Raw genomic sequence first — 20,889 nt, 5'->3', positions numbered from 1 at the left:
TACCAACATCGACAGGATGTTGACAGCTGTTTGTTTTTTCAAGTAAGATAGGTTAATATTTAGATAGAGGACAAATTCATAATTTACTTCCAAAAACTGCTACCTAACGATGCTGAGAGAAATTACACAGTTTTAGGACTAACCATTTGGAACAGAGGCACATTTAAGAATTGTCACCTTTTAAAATCTTCTGGTTGACATGATCACATTTAGCAAATGCTAAATGAGGCTTACAGGAAAGCCACATGAAATGAAGTGTAAGGCTACAGGCTCAGATACTGTTTAAGAGAAGTAGGCAGTGGTCAGGATTTCACCTTCATATTATTGCAGTTATGGCTATGTAGTTAGTTACTTTCAGCAGAAACGTGCAGCTTGCCTACCGAAAGCTGGATAATACTTATGATGATGTTGAATCCAAACCAGGATTTTCTCCACATGCCATAAAAAAGGCGAGAAAAACTTCACCAGTTTTATGCCTGCATTCTGTTTCAGACAGACGTGCTTCTCTGAATCTTTCTCTCACCAGTGAGAATGAAGTGACACCCTTCAAGGGTTTCCAATGGGTAAACAGCATAATGTCCCTGGCATTATTTCACACATTACAGCGAGGCACCCCCTAGGCCATTTTGAGAACAGCAGATTGTTACCTTTTTCCTTAATGTGGGGCAACAGTCAAAGGATACTTTCTGAAAGTCCATAGCAGAAAAGAATAAAAATTAATTGAAGTTTTAGGCCGACAAGAAGCTTATATTTCTCTTTGTGATGTGTGAATCTATTTTGCATAATATTAGTAATTTAAGAACTGTTAAAGATACAGGTTTAAAGCAATCTCAGTTGAATTCTAGGAAAAAGGCTAAGCATATTTTAAACATTAGATACAGTAATTTAGCAGCTGCAGAACTTGGACAGCATAAATTTGTGTGCGAGGTCATTATGGGAGTTCAAAACCCTTCAGCCAAATCAAATGTAATTCATGCTTTTACTTTTAATTTAAGTTTTACTTCGCTCTACACAATGTATAGTACAGTCCTAGGTAACTTGGGTCTGTAACCGATTTCTACATATCCCTTTCAATTAAACAGCACTGCTCAACATACCATTTCTCCCTTTACTCAAGGACACTTTAGTGGAAAGATTTCTCTACAATGATATTTACATCTTACTTCAATTTAGAAAAGAACACTCAATACCCCTATTTTACTGCCATCTGCTTCTCTATTTTGCATAAAAATGTAATGCTTCAAAAGCAAACATTCATCTTACTCAGAAACATTCTTATCAGTCTTAAGAACAGCAAAGGGAGATAGTAATACTAGATTGAGGATAGTTTATCTTGATACTTTACTATGTGATAATAGGCACCAAAATAGATGACCATAGAAGTCCCACTTTTCAGTAATAAAAGCATCAGATGGGATTAGCTCTAATGTTGTTTCCAAACAGTGTGATTTCCTAACTGCAGGGCTAAACAGGCCTTAAGTCTTAAGCTGCAGAACATAAGAAATTCTTACAACATACAAATTAGGACCTTTAAAGCGGACTAGTTTTTCATGAAAAACCTTATGGCATGAAAAAAGCCGTAGTAGACCACGCCAAACATTCACCTAACTTAGTACCCCGTCTCCTACAGAGGCCAAAAGCAGTTATTTAGGCGAGTCTATCAGAACAGAGCAAGCATGGACACCACTTCCTACAAATACTTACCCACTTTCCAAAAATTAGCAACTTGGATAATGAAGTTTCTCTGCCATAAACTGTCCTAGCATCTTCAACTTTTTTACTTTTAGCACCTAAGTGTTTTAATTCAAGAGAAACAATTGTTTCATTGAAAGTATAGATAAACTTTAAAAGTCTCCTTCAAGCATCACTGCACATTCTTGTACATAAATTATTTCTGAACTCCTGTTAAATATCAAATACTCCAGAAAAGTGTCTGTTTCACTAACATTTTCATCAGTAACTCTCTTCCGTAAGACCGTTAACATCCTTTTCTTTGCATCTCTATACAAACTTTCAGATTCTCACTGTGAGTTTGCAGATGCAAACTTTAATTAAAAAGCACTTACTCTCTAAACTTCTCACACGTTGCTTTTATCAAGTGTCAGCTTTACAACAGCTACAACTTGACCACATCCCCCTGACTGCGGTCACACTAACAAAAAGTTCAGCCAGCAGTTGGTCCTGAAGCTCCTGGTAGAAACATAAGTAAAGGCACCGATTACCTGCATTAATTTTCTTGAGAGCTCATTAGTGAGAAATTCCTCTTCCTTTTCATAGTTTACCGCAAGTGTTTCTTTTTCTTTCTGCAGAGCTTGAATCTTCTTAAATAGAGTATTACTGATGAATTCCTCTTCCTGCTCTGCCCTTGCTTGCTGTGAAGTAAAGACATAGTTTTTAAGAAGGGAGCAAGTTTCCACATTAAATGCTGCAATTATTCCATTCCCCTTTAAATGTCCCCCACCTCTTTATTTTTTTAATCTTGCCTATCATCCTGTGGAACAGTAGGCTGGATCTAAGTGCTGTTACCAGCCCCTTTTCTGACATTACAGCACCTTTGTTCCTCTTCTGTTCCCCATCTTTCAACTTGGAAAACTACACTGGTGCTTTAAAGCGGCCTCCCCCCAACCAAATGTATGAATCCCCCAACCTTGTAAACTTTATAAAAGCATTACTGATTCACAGATACCTACTTTCACCTTCTCTCTTCCTGAAAACAAACTCCCTCTCTTAAACATTCTGAGGGATTCAGCACCTGCCGCCTTTCCAGACTGCAGCCCTGCTGTCTAGGAGTCAAATAATACGTTTATTCTTTCACCCAAATATGCCCTGCTTCGGAGCTGCAGGCAGCACAGCTCACCTTCCAAGGATTTCTACCAGCCACCTGCCCAGGAAAACATATTACTTCTCAGAACTGTTACATCACTACATACAACATCAACTTTAAAAAATGCCATGGAGTAGCTTTACTCTGAGGATTTCTAAATTCCACAAGAGGAGAGCTACGCTGGAAATCTTCCCCATGAAGAATCACTAAAGACGACAATTCCAGTTTCAGCTCTCCTCTAGCACCTAGGCACTACTCCACGGAAAGCCGGACTGAGTTCACTCCCTCACATTCCCTACAGTTCTGATATTCACATGGTTTTTTAATGTACGTATTAGAAACTTGATAAATGGAACACAGAAGTTATCTTTTGGAAGTCTGCTCCAAAAGGCCATGAAGGGTATTTCATATGGGCAAATGAATGATCGCAGCTACAGACTGGTAGAGCCAACTCTTAATTCCACAGTCAAACAGAGCTGGGAACAACAGAGTGACAGAAACACAGAATTCCCAAGCCACCACCTTTAACAAATGAGAAAATGTAGTGTTGTTTTCATCCCAGGCAATAAAATCCACATCACTTGAACTTCAGATTTGTGATTTGCCATGATTCTAATAAAATTATACCTGCGTACAGCTTACGTTATGTAAAGATTCAGTAAGTTTTCTTTCAGTAAAATTTGGTAGAGGAAAATTTAAAAACTGAAACAGAAGCATAACTACAGTTTTACTGAAAATTTAGCTTCCATAATCTTCTGCCCAAAACGTGCCAAAATAACCATCTCTTTATACATATTGTACACTGGAAAATACTCAAAAGACTTCATTATGTCAGTGATATTTTAACTGGAATAATAAATTATCTAGTAGTCCAAGAGACAATTACTTAAACAGAGACACCTTCCATGCCTATAAGAAGTAGTTACTTAAAGAACAAAAATGTTTAAATTTAGTGGAACAATAGGATAATTGTAAACGTTCCTCATGATATCTCCAGTACCATAAAATCTAAAGCAGTGGTTTGGAAACTTCTCAGTTGAGTCCTTCTTCCAGCAAGCCCTTCTCTTCACATCTTTCTCGCTGCTTTATTGTGCTCTCTGCCATCTCTACAGCTTTCTTTTCTTGGCCCTTTCTTACTATCTGCCACCAGATCCCTTCTCCCTGTCACCAGCAGAGCTGGCACAAACCCAGGCTGGGAAAAAAAAAAAGGAGGGGAACCAAAAGAAAGTCTGGCACGGTTTATTAGCTCAGGCCCTGCACAGCACCTCCTCTCTAATATTTGTGCATCTCAGTGGCAGGAACCACTACTACAACACCAGGACTTTCAGCACTGGTATTTTGACCTCTCACATCAAGACAATGCAGAGTTGTCCAAGAGCTCTAAAGAAATGCTAAATTGTCAGCTCACATCTCTGACGATTAAAACCCAAGGAATCTAACTGATCTCAATATATCATCTATCAGTTTATAAATGTGGCTTAACTTAGAACTACTAACAATCTTATATCTTCAGAGACATTTCGGAACAGAGTAAAACCATATTGCAAGAGTTCACTGTCCTCAAATTGTTAAAATTCATGCATCCTGTTCCAAAACCAACTCCTCCATCGCCTTCACCACACAGAATTTCTACTGCTGTCTGCTTTTCAATGGTTCAGACAATAAAAGACAGTAACACAGACCAAGCTTACGTAAAATAAAATTGCAAAGGACTTGGTTCTAAAAAAGAAGAGGATCAGGGTGCTTCTACTTTGATTTTTATTCATCTCTAACTTGCACAGATTTGTTCTGCTCATGCTTTGCACCAATCAAAAGCTCTAAAATCACATTATTCCAGCACCGAGCCTGCACAACACTTCATAGCCAGATCCTGGTATTACATTAATGATGGGTACTTAGGCCAACTGAACCCTGCTGCCAAGATCCCAGCCCACTCCTAGCCAAACTGCCATGCCCCTCCTTTGTGCTCGCGTGGGTGCTCACGCGGCCAGGCAGCAGGCCAGCACAGGCAGAAGGAGACACCCAAAAACTAATCCTTTCCCTTCCTCCTCCCATTTTTCTTTCCTGGATCCGCTTCCTAAACTGGCGACCACACAGGCAGAGTGCTGGCACATGGAAACTAAGAATGAACAGCCACAATTCGGACCTGTTTAAACTGCTCTGCAACAACCCCCTCTGCCTGCACCGTGCAGGACACCAGCTTGCAGTCAAGTGGCTCAAAGGAAAAGCTGACTATGGTTACATCTGCCTCCATTACACAAAGAATATACTTCAACTGAATGCACAACAGGCACCCTATAAATCTAAGTATGAACTGTAAGTTCCAGATATCCACACATCATATTTAATACGATGAATGTCCACTTAAAATTACCCAAGGGTCAACTTCAACACAAACTTTTTAGTCAAAAAATTTCATAGAGCTATTCAGACTGGGTACAAAAAGAATGTGACCGTATTTCTTCTAAATCCACATAATTTCTTTCTGAAACTTTCCCTTCATCCTGTTATTCATTACTTGGAGATAGTTCAATTAGCAATAAAATCATTCATGTTTACCTTAGTATTGCCTAAAAGCTTGAAATCTGTTATTCATTTAGCCCATAATCAAACTCCTGATGTTGTAAAACAGTCATTAAAAAAGCAGTTTTGAAGACTATCTCCTGCACAGACCCTGTCACTGCAATATTTTTCTGGATGCTTATACATTGTGTTTCCATATGGATAATCTGCCTTTTATTAAGTATCTGCATTTGAAAAGAGGCTCTGATATGATCAGCAAGAAAGAAACAGAGCATGTAAATCAGAGACAGTAGGTCTTCTACAAGGGTAGAGTTCTTGGGGTTTCTGTTACCCGTATCACATTCAACATCCAAAACCACTAACAGCAATTCACCCTGTTCTGTGTACCGTATTACAAAATAAATTGCTAAGGCACTGAGTGATATAAAATGATAACACCTGATCAGTCAATCTCTGGAAACCTGAAACAAGCAACCTACTTCCATCACAGATTTTCTGAGTAACCACATCACCTCCAGTGTCTCGAAACTCCATGTATAGCTAACTCAGAGCATTTCATGGACACATCCACTAAGGAAAATCTGTAATTATTCTGGTCAAGACCATACATAGCAAAGACTATCATGTTACTCTGCAATAAATCAAGAAAGAAAAGGGGTAGAAAAAGCACCTCATGCACATAAAACCTCTTATATATTCTAGGAAGAAAAAATCCTATTATTTCTGTTGCAGGAGCATGTGAAATTCTGATCACTAGTAGAGGTGATGCATGAAGCGTTGTAAAAACCTGTCCTTGTGAGTTTATAACCCAAATTAGCTAATTTAAAAGTATTAAGAAACACATTTCTCCTAAACTTTATATAGTAACTGAGTATCACATTAGGAAGTGAATCTCATTAGGTTTTTTCCACACGCTGCATATACTAGCATAAACTGTGGAAAGTTTAGTGTTAAAACTCTTTTCCTGCTCTCAGTTCTTCCTGTAAATATACCTTTAGCAGACCAAGTTCACACTGCTGGATTTCCCTCTGTCCTCTTGCTTCTAGTACATGCAGCAGCTTCTGCTTACGGTGGGATGCTCTCTTTATCACCGGACCATACCCCAAGCACACTGCTCTAGTGGCACTATTTTATGAAGCAGCAAAATCCAGTATTTCCAATGAGGCATCAGCTTGAACAGTCAAATAATAAAACCACTGCTCTCTATGCTTCCTTCTCCCCCAGTTAGTTCTTCTAAAAGCCTCACAAACCTTTCTGACACTGTACAGTAAGCAGGTTCAACAATCACAATACCTACTCCTTAATCACTATTAATACAACATTATCAGTGATCAGACGTGAACAAGTTCCTGCGTTTTAGTTTCAGCTCTCACTTCAGACACAATTTCAGTATGAAGTGTTTCACAAACTGCTTCAGTCACCTACACTCAACCATCTGAAAGCCAGATGCCAAGCATGCCTGGCTTCCATGCTGACAAAGCATCACCCGTCCCCAGTAGCATCCAGAGTAGAGGTGACATTAGATTTCAGGGGATCTTGTTGGAAACAGCCTACAAAGCACCCTTTTGATCTAATCCGCTCTTGAAGGTCCCTCATCTTTAAGGAAGTAGCTACCATGATGACCTCTTTACCATTCATCCATCTTTTTAAGGTGCAATTTCTGTTGATAGAACCCTATGGACAATATGAACCTGCAGATGGAGCTGAAGAGCAGTTTATTCTGGTTGCTGCACACAAGAAACTCAATCTTTGCTACTGAATATAGACCGAAAGGCTGGGGCAGCTTTGGGAAGAGATGATCTCAGTTGCTGCACATGCTACACTAAACTAAAGCTGTCAGGTCAGAAAGCAGGCTCTGCAAGAGTCCTACTAAAAAATATGATGATGTAAAAAGGGCGTGAAGTGCAGAAATTTGCAATGACATGATTTTTATTTTCCCACAAAATAAAATCTAAGTTTCCTAGTTCTCCTGAAGTACACACTCTAGTAGTACAAAGTCAAGTTACGGCTCTGGCTGTACTTTCTGGCACCAGTTTACAATGGTATGGAAAATTACTGGTCTAAAAATGCAATAAATATTCCAGTGAGCTGATACTATTCCCTTACAGGAGGAACTTTTACACTGCAGCTCTCCCAGGCTGGAGCTATTTTTTCCTACAAACCTTCCAGTCACACCTGAAACGAGCACACCACATGACATGTGCATTTCAGACACAGAGAAACATGAACCACGTGAACCAGCCCAGGAACAGAAGTCAGTAGTAACTCAAAGACTTAACAGCTCACACTACTGCCAACTGTCTTGACTGCCCAGCAGCACACTTCCATCTGTAAGGGCTGAAAGACAAGGAAGTTCCACCGAAGTCCTGGTATGACGTGGGTACAGCTTCCCCCCCCAGATAAAGGTACTTTTTTCAGCTGGGTGGCCTGTCTGCAGAGAAAAGAGTGGTGAATACTCTTGCGGTTAGTGGCGAGCTGGAATTAAAGTTCTGGGTTCGATTTGTAGTGTGATTTCTGATAATCTACGGCAAACCCCAGGGTCACTTCTTCTGTTCTGTCCTAAAAGTACTTTTTATTTTTTTAATTTTTTTCTTTTCTTTTCTTTTTCCCCTTTTCCCTTCTTTAAGATGCATTTTCAGGGGTAGCAGAACTACAGAAATAGTAGAACTCTGCACTTTTATCTTTGGGTACACAGTATCCCCTAGAAGACCTATTCTTTTGAAAACAAACAAACTAGCAGTAATACCTTGGTATGTTTCCTTCAGAACCCTAAGCTGTTGGAAGCTTTTTTTCTTTTTTTTTTTTTTTTAAACACAAACCTGGCAGATGAGGAAAGGGGATTTTTGTTTGTTTGTTTTAAAAAAAAAAACAACTTACAGGCTTACCAGATGTTATTGCCAAAACACACTAAAGGAGGAAAAAAAATGTCAGTATTGAACCTCAGCCTTACAACTTCAACTACTCCAAATGTTACCTATCATCTAACATTAAAGCCAAATGCAGAACTGCCTCAAAACACAATGCCTATTACATTTCAGCTATTCAGTGGATGAGTTCTGCTGTAAGAGGGGAAAATAACCCCACACCTTTTTTATTACAATAACGAAGGAATATCTGTATGATAAGCAGTTATTTAAAGTGTCAAACTTCCTTTTAATCTCCATTTACTTTTGGAAATTCTCTCTCCCCTTCATCCCCCCACCCCTTCCCTTTTTAAAAGGTCAGTTAGGTTTTGGCTGGACATGTCAAAATGCTTCTGTCACAACACTCCTACTGCTAACTCCAGTCCCAGTAAGTTTTTCACTCGATGTCTACCAAGTGATTCAGCACATTGCCAGATGAATCCTCAACGGCCACAGGTGGACTACAGAAATGAGCCGAGTCAAACGACGCAAGACATACAATTTTCTCCCAAGTCACTTTTAACCATGATGTTTTCAGCTCAGCATCACTCGTGCAGCCTTATGAGATCTTCTTTCAAAAATTCAGTTACCTTCAAGACATGGGTTCCTACACCTTGTGGTTTGGGAAGCCACACAAGGAAACAACCTTCAGAACTCACCAGCTTCCTAAACACAGAAGTTCAGCGGTATTCATGCATGCTAAATAATCTCTCAGCATCAGCAATGAAATAAATTGGTGGTATGCAATTCCATTCCACTTCAGATTTGTAAACACTTAAAATAGCTTCTCTCTGCATTTTGATGTCTACCTGCAAGACTCCTGCACAAGTGAAACATGCAAGTGGTGAAAAATAACTAAGTTATGAAAACAGGCTCATTTCACAAACACTTAGAAAATTAATGCATTTTGTTCATTGCACACAAGGTATAGCAAGCTATATGAAATTCATAAAGAATATGATCAGTTCCTGAATTTGCTTAAATAACTAAAAAAAAAAAATCCATTTAAATGTCTTTCTTCAAAACAGATAAAAAATTACGAGTGTATTCCCTTCAAGGTTTTTTATTATATCAAAATATTGGCATTAAGCAGCCAATACAAATGTAGCACATGAAAAAGTCACATTTTCTGTGACAAATAAAACGTCAAGACAGGGTCTAGAAAAATGTATCAAACCTCAAATAACTTTAATTAGCAGTTTAACCACGACCACACGCTGTTATGCAAGCCTTAATGTATTTAAAGACTATATGGTAATAAAACACCACAAAGGAAAGGTAGCAAGGTTGTACAGGCAAACATTAAACATTTCCTATTTTGAGCACTTGATGTTACAACCTTAACAACCTGACTATGCATTAGACACATGCTTTATAGCACTTATTTTTCAGTCACTTAAACATCACCATGTAGAACAAGCTCCCAGACGGTTATCAGGGCCGGAGTCTTTGCTTCCAGTACACGAGAGCTGTAACCTGAGCCAACAGAAGTTACAGGCCAAGGCAGGAATGACCTAGCAGGAAAATTAAATCTAGCCCACAGACCTTTCCAAATGGCTCTATTTCATGAGGCCATTTCCCCACCTCATCACTGCACATCGCCACAAAGCATACACCTCTTGCATTTTCAGTAGCAGTGGATTTCCGATGTAAAAGGAGTAAAGCGCATAGAAGCAACAAGCCCAGCTCCCCTAAATCCTCAAATTCACTGCATACAAACAAAATATTTCTTCAAAACACATATCGAATGTTCCTCAGAAGGATCGTAGTGACCGCATGTGCAAACATGGCCAGGAAGGCTTTAAAAATGGTGCCATATTACAGAGCTCCCCTCCCAGCCCCGCAGAGCCCAGTGAACATTCCCGGCACAAGCGAGGCAACATCGTTCCAGCAGCAGATACCTGTGCTTTGCTAGGGTCTTCCCCATTTTTGTTAAGTTTGTACCTGACTGAAGATTTACACTGACAAAGATAGCCAATATGGAAAATAAAACAACACTGTTGTATCACACACTGAACCAGAGTTTGAAATACCTCTCTGTATTAATCCTTTACTGATAACTTGAGGGAAGTTTCTGTTTTACTCTTTGACTGCCAGTGACGCTGCTGGTTTACTGGTCAATTTTTGTATTGTAAATTGTTTGCTAGTTAATCAAGAAGTGTAAAACAAAGAGTATACAGAAGCACATGGAACAGGTTTTGCTTTTGTTCAGCCTCAGTATAAAAGCTGCTGAAAAACACCTAATGATGCACACCTATATACATCATTAGATTTGTAGTTTTATATTTAGTTTGCCTGAATTTTTGAATGTGCAGGTTTCTGGACATGAAAGATAGGAAAAAAAAAAAAGAGAACAAATTGCTTACAGCTACTGTTGTAATATATACTGGTTTTGTCGTTGTTTTTTTTTTAAAAAAACCCCTTATTTTCCATACTCTGCATGTTCATTAGAAGTACCACCCTTTTAAAATGCTGTGGTTTTGTTTGACTTGCATCTAAAATAGTCAAGTTTAACATAATTTGGTTGTATTGTGCTACTTAGAAACCAATAATCAACAGCAGCTTAAATCTCAGCAACACCGCTACTCAGTACTGGAATCTACAAGAAATGTAGTACTGCCGCAAATCAGTCCAGATTATTCTGTAATATCAATTTCTAATGCAATAAAGCTTCTTAAGTTAACGGATTTTAAATACTTTTTTGGTCTGTTTTCTGCCCACTGATAAATCACCATTTCTCTCTGATGTACCCCCCATTAACTAGTCCCCTTTGCTGGACTGACCAATTTGCAAACTCAGTACTGCACACTCCCAAAATTTCAGAGCAGGAAAAGCAAAAGATTCAGCAGCCAAACGGACTATTAGGTGACTAATTTACTACACAGCTTCTGTTCAGATGTACGTATGTTGGTGCTAACAGGCAGTAAGCTGCGTTTTAAAATAACAAACTTCTGCTCAAAACGCAACCACAGCAAACTATTGTTAAAAGTAGCTTTGCTGCCACAACTGTTTCTATGTTCAAAGACAAAAGAGCACAAACAAAAGCAGGGAGCAGATTTAATAGTCGCCCCCACCAAACAATCTTCATGAAAATTCTGCTTCACTTTATGTAGCTCAGGTAAATCGCTGCAAGTATGCAAATAAGGAACAGTTGTTTTTCTTCATCAGAGTACATAATAAGAGTCCAAGAATAGTTCTGCTATCCCAGCTTTTCCAGGCAGAAGGTGTCAGACCGCTGCCGCATGCACCCCAACACACAGTGCCACTGGCACACCACAGTATCAGCAGCTCTCCCTGTTCCCAGGCAGAAGACCACAAGTTCCCTCACTTATAGGCTGGGTTCTGAGCTCAAACAGCTTGCATACTCATCATCCTTCTCTTCTAGTACCAAGTGGCCTGCAGCACTTGCACATCCTTCTTTCGGGTGTGAATAACCTGTGGTATATCTACACTGATCAACCTGCCTTCCTTTAAATTTATTAAAACTAAGGAAGGGGACTACCACCATATCAAAATCCAGTTCTGGGGTTTCCAAACTATAGCATGAGATGCCGACCATGTAATTTCTTGATTCACTTTCTTTAAAACCTTCTGGTTTTTTGGTTGAGTTTTTCTTTAAATGACTAGTTTAAATACAACTTAGATAATAATTAGGGATGGCAATGTTTCTCCCCCCACTAGCAAGGTGTCCCTAGTCAATGTAACCAACCTCTTCAAAGCATTCCTTTTAATATCTCCCCTGATGTACTCTTACACACATTGGTTTTCTAAAGCAACACTTTCTCAGTGATCCACAAGTGCTGGGGACAAAGCTTGTAATTGATTATAATCATACCTTGTTCGAAACCAACACATTCACAAAGTAAACACCACACTGTTCATCCCACTGTTAAGACACCATAGCTTTAACTTCATCACAGCAAACAAATGTTTCTGCTTATCTTTCCTAGGAGTAAGTTGAGCAGTATTTTTTTCCCTTTTCTACAGTTTGGACATCTTACAGTACATACCACAGTATTCTGAAAAGCATCTCCAGGCTTTCACGACAGGAAACAAGTCTATCAATTTAGTGTATGAACATCTGATGAGGAATGTGAAAAAATACATCCTTTGCTCCGTACCCTCTGTCTCTGATCTCTACAAACAGAGAGAGGTTTGCAGGATGTGTGGGGAATACAACCATCCTTAAATATTCACCCCATACAAAACTGGAGAAGTAGGTCTAACACAGAGAAATTTTTAGGAAATGCCTACCCACCTTTCTACTCATGGAACAAGAACTCTCAGTTGCATGTCTCAATTTTCAGAGAAAAGGGAGGGGGTTTTTTAAGATCTACACCTCAGGTTAAATTTATTCTCAGAAAAGACTCTGGAGGTGTCCCTCCTCTTGACTAAAACAGGATTTCAGGCTCCTGAGGACAGGGCTTTTGTCTAATTAATCAATTCCTGCCAATACTATCCAGGACAAAATTTCTACTCTTCATTTTTAACGGATGTGAAAAACAAGTATCATTTAAAGCTCTTAGAAAAATGGTGATTAAACAACCCTATGTTTTGCAAAATTCACAGTAACTGCTTTTGCTATTTACTTGAAAGTGAAGGGAAACAAAGTGGAAATCCTACCACTACCAAAAAAACCCAAAAAACTTCCCAACATCCTCTGTTGGAAGTAGAAATTAAACTCTAAGGCCCAGAAATAAGCCTAAGTTCATACTACAACCCATTAAATATTGTTGGGTTTATCACGTCTGACTTGTTAAGAAACATTTATACTTTTATTCAGGACCCATTGTGAGAATTATCTGCATGGTAGGAGTTTTAAATATCATTAGCATCAACAACAATACAGGAACTAAGAGTAATAGCTGAAACATCACATTTTTAGGCAGTTTAAAAGTATTAAAACATCCGAGGAAACTTTACAGATAGCTAAAGCACTGCTAGGCCATTTCAATCTACAGCAAAGCTGATGAGATACTCAACTACTTCAACTAAGCCCACCCAAAACCAAAAAACTAATGTAAAATTAATGCACAGAAGATGAAATTTCAAACAAAGTCAAATTAAGAGTTGAGAGGGGAAGGAAAGGCCTTATCTTACAAGCTTCTCTATCTATGCGAATATCAGTCGATACGATGATGGAATAACCTCTTTTCCGGGAAGAATTGCTGCAATGGAAGACACAAAGGGATAGAGGATGCTCAGGAGCTGAAAGGACTGGCCCCATAGACAACAGTTACCCTATGATGTCTGTATTTTAACTGAAAAGTTGGGAAAAATTACAAACTCAAGTGTATGGATTAAAAATTGCCTTGATGTTTCTGTAAATATTTTGCTTCAGCTTTCATCAAGGACTCCTTGCACCCCACAGAGAGATGCTTTACTTTGCACATCTGTAAGTTGTGCTATGGAGTTTCCTACTTAGATACATTTTTACTACGGAATAGCTCACCTCAAATATCTTGACTTCGTTTTTACTTCATTCTCTCATCCTATGTCTTGAAATCAGACAATAACGATCCACCTAATTAAAACCAAGACACCTCTTCAGTCAGACAGAAGGACTTAACTGAAGAAGTGGAACTTGAGATGTTCCCTTCTGGACGTCCCTAGGCTGCTGTGCTGAAAGCAAGACATCACAGGAACGTTTTCTGTTACGGATCCATGGGAACTTACTTTACACTGGGTTTTTTGCCTCTCTTCTAAAGCATGTCTTTGTCTCTGCTTACATCCCGAATCCTGTGCATAATTCCATCTGTACATTTTGTCCCTATTATTCTCCTCCTTCAGTTTTTTTTTTTTTTTTCTTTAAGAGAAAGATAGAAAGGATTCACCTCTTGCTCCGCTGCTAAACTCAGCAGCTTCCTCCTGGCTTCCAGCCTAAAAAAAGAGCAGTAAAGCAACTGTTTCTCTCACTACTTTTACCAGGCTATGCTGAAACACATCAGGTGTCAACCGCTGACAGTTTTCACTCCTTTGGAGGAGAGCACTGTCTTGTTTCTTCATTCCAATTGCACTTCAAGATCTGTTTGTGAGAACCTGCAATCCATCCTCCTGCAGCTCCCCATGAGTCCAGCTGCCTGAGCAGCCTCACAGGCAGCCGCCGTGGAGTCACCCTTCCAAGCGCTTTCTGCTCCTCCAGTCCCCACCTGAAACCCCACCCAAGCACATCTTATGAGGTGCAGCGTGAAAACAAAACCTTTTCTTGAAGTCCCCAGCAGATGTGTAAACTTGCTCACCACAGCTGTGTGCCACACACCAGTATGATTTCCTTACTGCAAGGCACTTTAGCACTGACAGTCTATAGATGAAAAATAATACACCCCATGTATACCAACACCTAAAACTAAGGAGTCTGAAAAGAACAACAACATTAACTGAAGACAGTATCGGCAGTAGAAGGAAATAAGCAATGAGGGCAAGTAAACGGAATTAACAAGTCCAAGAAAACCACAGACCATGCACCTACTCTGGGGAAAAAAAAAAAAAACAACACAAAACACTTTCCTTCATCCTTAGAAATCAGCAATAAAATGCAAACTCCATTACAGTCAAAACCACAACTAAAATGAAATACAGAATTTCCAGGATTTTAAAATTATTCTGCAGTCTTGGCTATACTAGCCTTCCAATACTGGGATTAGCAGCAGTGCTAGAACCTCTACAAAGCCTAACAGTTTATTCTACCATCTAAACCAGCAGATGTGAATGATGCAGAACTCTCAGTACTGGAAATACCCATTTGGGCAAGTGACCCATACTGTACTAGTAGAAAAAAAAAAAATTCTAGCAGATATACAGCAGTAGCATACAAAAATATTTTTTTTCTTCAGTGGAAGCAAACCTGTCATTAGGTGTACATGCAGGAAAAACTCCCTCCTACAACACTTTTTTAATTCACTGGAAATAGATTAAGAATGGCTATTAGTCTCAGTAAATGTTCAAACTTGACACTGAACAGTGCTCTTAAATAAAAGCTGACTACAAACCAGTTCTGACATACAATTCAAGATACAACCTCAGTGAGAAAGTTCACTTAAAGAGAAACGTTAAATTCATTTCTATGCTGAACATCAAGCCCACAGAAACACCAAGAACTTTGTATTATTAAAAATTCCCAAATGTACTCTAAAATCTCAGTTCTTAGTTCAGTTCCATTCCCAAAGTAATTCAGCACAATATACCACTATTCCTACTGATTAAAGACATTCCGCCATTATTGAACATGGGAACATCAATAAAGTAACAGATACAAAAAGTAGAGCTGTTGTGTAATATTTAAAGGCAAGCAAGACATAGATGGTTATCAGAGTTTGGTATCAACCCAATGGCAATAGTGGAAACAAATTAATTTACTGGATAAAGGATAGAAACATAAAAAGGGTCATTCAGCATGGTTTTACAGAGAACAAGTTGTGGCAGATAAGCGAAGATCCATCTTTCAACCAAGGACTATGTAGTAAAGATAACTGCAAAGGTGTAGGATGTGTATATGGCAACCATATGACTTTTTGATTTAGTAATACATGCCATACATTTTTTTAAAATGGTCATAAAATAATCTAAGTATACAGCAGGATTTCCAAAGTGGCTTACCAACCTCAGAAATACTTGTCAGTGGGAAATTTTATTAGAAATTTCACACAAATATGTACTAAGCATGATGCTGTTCAAAATATTCATTGCACATTATTCTTCAGTAAAAGTAATTTCTGATAAACTCCAGGAGGCTGATATTAGCAAGACCATAAAAAATAATAACAGAGAAGACACCTTCCCGTTTTGTTTCATCTGAAACAAATTCATTCTACCAAAGCTATGCAACTGAGAAAAAAAGATCAACCCCACAAACCAAGGGATTGTTTTCAGAGAATGGAGGTGGAGAGAAGGAACAAACACCACCTTCACATGTGATGATGCTGTAACACAGACTGCTACCCAAGGTCCCACAGAGTGACAGCACACCTTCACTTCTGTACATAGCACTGGTGAAATGGGGTGGGGGGGAAAGAAATTTAAGGTGTTGGTACTTCTTTAAAAAGAAAAACAGAGGGCTTACAGAAGAGAGCCTCAAAAAAATCCCAGAAAAAGGGAAAATCGCCCTTCCTGAGACTATGGCTCCACAATTATTAGCACCAAATCAAGTGCTTCTGGAGAACCCAGAAGTACAAATCAGGCCTGGAAGAGGCACCGATGTGCTACTGCATTTCTGTCAGATTAGCCAGAGCACACACCAGTAAGCTCACAGAAGACAACTGACAATACTGGATGAGTCAGTTCCAAATTAAGGTATCAGAAACATTCGTGCAAATCTGAAGCAGGAAAGGGTGTTTAGACTAGATCAGCGCATCATATACCCACAGCATTTTTCATCCAGCACATAAGATTTCCAGCATCTCAGAGCCTGACAGCTTAGTTCAGTTTGTCAAAGTAAACTAGAAGATGCCTGTTACAGCCTGTGCCCCCGTAAGGAGAAAGCAGAGGATCCAGAAGGCTCATTAACCTGGGCAAAAGGCACAGCAGGAACCAGCAGCTCAGCCCTGACAAAGCTGATGGGAAGAACCAGAGGCAGGACAACAGAGCCCTTGCAAGCACAACGGTGGTTCACCACTGAGTCTTCAAATTAAAACTGGATACCTTTCTCAAAGACACATTTCAAGGCAAGTTACGAGACTGAACGCAGGAACAACTCAGAAAAACATGAAGATGTGACACAAATCAGAGCAGATGATTTAATAACCCTCTGAAGCCTCAAAATCCCTGAAAGTACAAGTGCTCCTGTTTACTGTTTGAATCAAGTTCAGAAACAGCCACTTCTCCTGCGGTTTTTTTTGTTTTCTTTTTAACAAGCATTCAAGAAGGCCTCCAACACAGACAAAAGGTAATGTGCTGTTACCACCACATGAACAATGTTTTATTCCCTGGGAACTCCACAGGCTAGTGGCTGCATACAACTACCAAATGGAAGCAGACGATAACATACCTTTCTACTATTAGTTCACCAGCCGAGCAGCAAGTAGCATTGCTTTTACCACGTTAACCTAAGGGCCAAAACAGTTACCACTGAAGTGCATCACTAAGCTTCCTTTTTCCTTTAGACATTTTGTAGAAACTCAATAAGCTTCCTGAGAATCTAAGGCAAATGTAAAACTGAAATACAAGACGCTCATTTCCTATGTGCCTGTTCTTCCTGAAAAATTTTGAGTTTCATCGTGCATGAATTTGCTAATCTTAGCAACAATGTTGTCTTTACTCTAAAAAGCAGGTAAGCAAAGCATTTCTCAAATACGTTATTTTTGAGTTAAGACTTTTAGTTTAGTCCATCTACAAACTAGTTACAAACAACGCAGCTGGATATAAAAGCCCCAAGCAAGTTTCTTAAACCTACAGAAGACATCACGAAACAGCAAGTCAGCCTCTTTCACACAAGCCAGACCTACTTTAAAATAAAGAGTAAATAATGGACTTACAGATACCTCTTTAAAAATATTAATCTCTTTGCCGTCTTGGTTTGCTTTTTACCTCTAGCTGCTACTAAGTGATTTCTTTCATTCATACCCGCACCCTTAAGTGAGCACCTTTTAAAGGTTCATGTTTCAATTCAGTTAGCCTGTCCTGCCCTTTCTTCTACTATTAATAGATATATTCTGTAGTGAAACAGGTGTTCTGCTTTGAAATACTGGTGCAAAGTCCAGGAAAGAAAAAAGCTGTTAAAAAGCATTTTTGCAGTGGATTTTCGACAATATAGCACACCCCTTCACTTCCCCAAACTATCTATCCAGGCTGATATTTTCCATGAAGACCCATGACAGCAGATCTCATGCACACACACAAATCCCACCGCACGTTTCCCTGAGAACAAAATGCTAAAATCATATTTATTTCCAGCATCTAAATCTAGTTGTTTACTGAGAAAACTGTAACAAGTCTACCATACCACACAGGATTTTTCCGATCTGCAAGTCCCAGAAAGCCTGTTTGTTTTCAGGAGATGGCTGTTATCAAAAGCAACAAATTTCTCCAGGATTTGCGAGTAGGGGTGAGGGAACAGGAGCTGAGTAAGGCTTTTTCCTCCGTTGTTTCTCCCAACTGGTGGGAGGCTGTTCACATCGCTCTGCAGAAATGCAGAGGAGACCGAGAAGCCAGGAGATGGAACTGTGCTCTGCTAGCGCTCAGGGAGTAAAATTCAAGCTGAGAGCCGAGGTCCAGAGGCACAGGGTGTAGCTACAGAGACAAGGGTAGCACAAGTCTCACCCTAAAACACTGCCACTGGCAACCCACAGCAGCATACAGCAGCCCCACGGCCTGGTGCCCCGTGCCAGCAAGTGCCGTACAGTCACTACCAGGCAGTGATAAGCCACGGGGTGCCCACAAAAACCAGCATCCCAGTGTCAATTCTGCCATTAGTGTTTTGGATCACTCTCATCTGAACTGACAATCATGTTGGGGATCCACACACCACCACAAATCAGGATTTCTAGGGTAATTCCCTGCCCTACAGAGGTAACTGAGGGGAAAAAAAAAAAAAAAAGAGATGCTATTCTTGTGAAATCCATGTTACAAAGCTTAAAACTGGTACATCAAGCATTCAGGAGCAGGAACATTTTTAAATTAAGGCTTCTCAAATACACTTTTTTCATCTCAGATAAAAAAACCTCAACAGAATAAAACTTATTATACTTTAATTTTCTAACACTACAGAAGATACCTGACTATAGTACGCCAATTCACACGAGTTAAATTACTGAATCTAACATCAAGAGTAGGCATGTATGTACTTGTAACAGTCAAGGACTAAAACTCTTGTTATTAAAAATACTCTGTTTGTATGAGGCCTGTGAGTTCAAAACAATAACACAGAAAATCAAAATACTTCAGTATCAGTAAAACGTTACATGGCTTTTACTGAAATTGAATGACTTTGTTACATCAAACACTGAAAAGCAGAAAAAATAAGTTAGAAATACAAGTTCTACCAACTTCAAAAGAAACTTCCTGACCAAGATGTACCTACACCTGGCTGAAGTACTTCAGCATTTGTCACATGCAACAATTCGATCTTTTGAAAAGCAGTCAATCCATCACCACCACCCAGTTTTGAAAATACTCTTATTTAACTGGAAAAGCTGTGCTGTCCCAGACTTAGTCCATTAAATATGACATCTCCTTGGAAGACCTTTTCCCACCAAAAAATTAAGGAAGTTCACACAGAAAACCTACTTCTGGTAACGCAACACTGTAACCCAAACTCACTACTTCACATCTCAAATACACAGCATCTCAGATCTTCAGGTGTGTGATTCTCCCCAACCTAGGCACCATCCATTCCATTTCCTAAAAAAAAAACCAAAAAACAAACACCTCGCAGAAACATACCATGAGATCATACAATTAAAGATTGCTAAATACATATTAATTACCATTCTGCAAATGGGTCAAACGGTCTTGTTGTTTCTTCCTAATACTTGATCTGAAACTTTGCATCTTGTAAGGTAATGCTCTTGCACTGCCAGATAACACTTCCAATTTACCTAGCTTTCTCCCCGCTTTGCTCCCTCCCTCCCAGTTTGTTACCAATAACAGCAGGTGAGATAAAGTTATCGTGTTTATATTTACTTAGTTTCACAGTCTTGCACATGAGCCACAGCATAATTTCATTTGCATTTCAGGCTACTGGAAGGAGCAGAGTTTGCACATCTTTTTGGACATGCACTGAGTCCAAGCTAGTTTTACCAATTTCAGCATTAAAACAGCATCTGTTTTTACATGTTTCAGATGAGAGTTCATACAAAGTTAGGGAGCATACAAGCCTGCCAAGTCAACACCTTGTCAGTTTTCCAAGCGCAACTACTTAACACAGGTCTCCTACGCTTAATTAACACAGGTCTCCTACGCTTAATTAATGCTTATTTTTAACCCTATGACACAAGGGTTAACTACAAAATAGAACTAATAGATCCTACATGGCAAGCTGTTTAAGTAACTCCCAAACTGTACACATCCATGCAGACACCAGTAATACTACGCACAAACACAGAAACAAAGAAGAAGAACACTTACACCAGCACAGACACAAGAGGAAGACGACCGCTTTCTACCTGGTACACCTTGAAGGGAAAATATTCAAAACCGTTAAAGACAATGGTGGGAGCTCAAGAAAGTGAAGAGTCTCTGTGGCACCCACAAACAGAGCTCAAAGGACAGCGAAAGGCTGGCAGAGGAAGAGCCGTGTGGTTCCAGCAGTCACCTTCATCTACAGCACACAGGTTTAGTCGTTTCACCTGCTGTTTTGGCGACCTGTCAGTTTAATTTGCTCTTCACAGCTCATCCTCAACACTTGATAAAAATCAAAGCTGATTTGTGACATTACAATGACTACAACAGGAAACCAGTATGCAGCGCCCGCCTGCCAGCACAGCAACGCGGCGAGGAGCTTGAGCTGGCTGGTGGAGAAGTTAACTGTCGAAGGTTTAGAATCACAATGGAGAAAATCAGAAAACTTTCTATTTAATTACATTTACATGCAAATGGCACACATTTCAACGTTCCAGTAAAGTTCATCTCCAGTCACTTGTATACTAGAGCAACACAAGAAAGTATTTTGACTGCAAATGTGTTTACATTACGGGCTATGTAAAC

At 39.4% G+C, this 20,889-nt stretch overlaps 1 protein-coding gene across 3 annotated transcripts in view; it reads right to left on the bottom strand.

Annotated features, from left to right (window-relative positions):
* The window catches only part of CCDC6 (coiled-coil domain containing 6), a 55,207-nt gene that overhangs the window by 32,112 nt on the left and 2,206 nt on the right, over positions 1-20,889 (bottom strand). For all 3 annotated transcript variants that reach the window (XR_012634960.1, XR_012634961.1, XM_074924270.1), the window contains exon 2: positions 2,223-2,372. Coding sequence is in view for 1 of the 3 variants with exons in the window: in XM_074924270.1 (XP_074780371.1) it covers positions 2,223-2,372 (150 nt within the window). In the remaining 2 variants the exon portion in view is untranslated. The remainder of the gene's footprint in view (positions 1-2,222; positions 2,373-20,889) is intronic.

Source organism: Athene noctua, chromosome 21 (genome assembly GCF_965140245.1).
Source record: "Athene noctua chromosome 21, bAthNoc1.hap1.1, whole genome shotgun sequence".
In the NCBI taxonomy this organism is placed as follows: domain Eukaryota; kingdom Metazoa; phylum Chordata; class Aves; order Strigiformes; family Strigidae; genus Athene; species Athene noctua.
The sequence above is the reverse complement of the archived record's forward strand: the minus strand, read 5'-3'. Positions and strand labels throughout refer to the sequence as shown.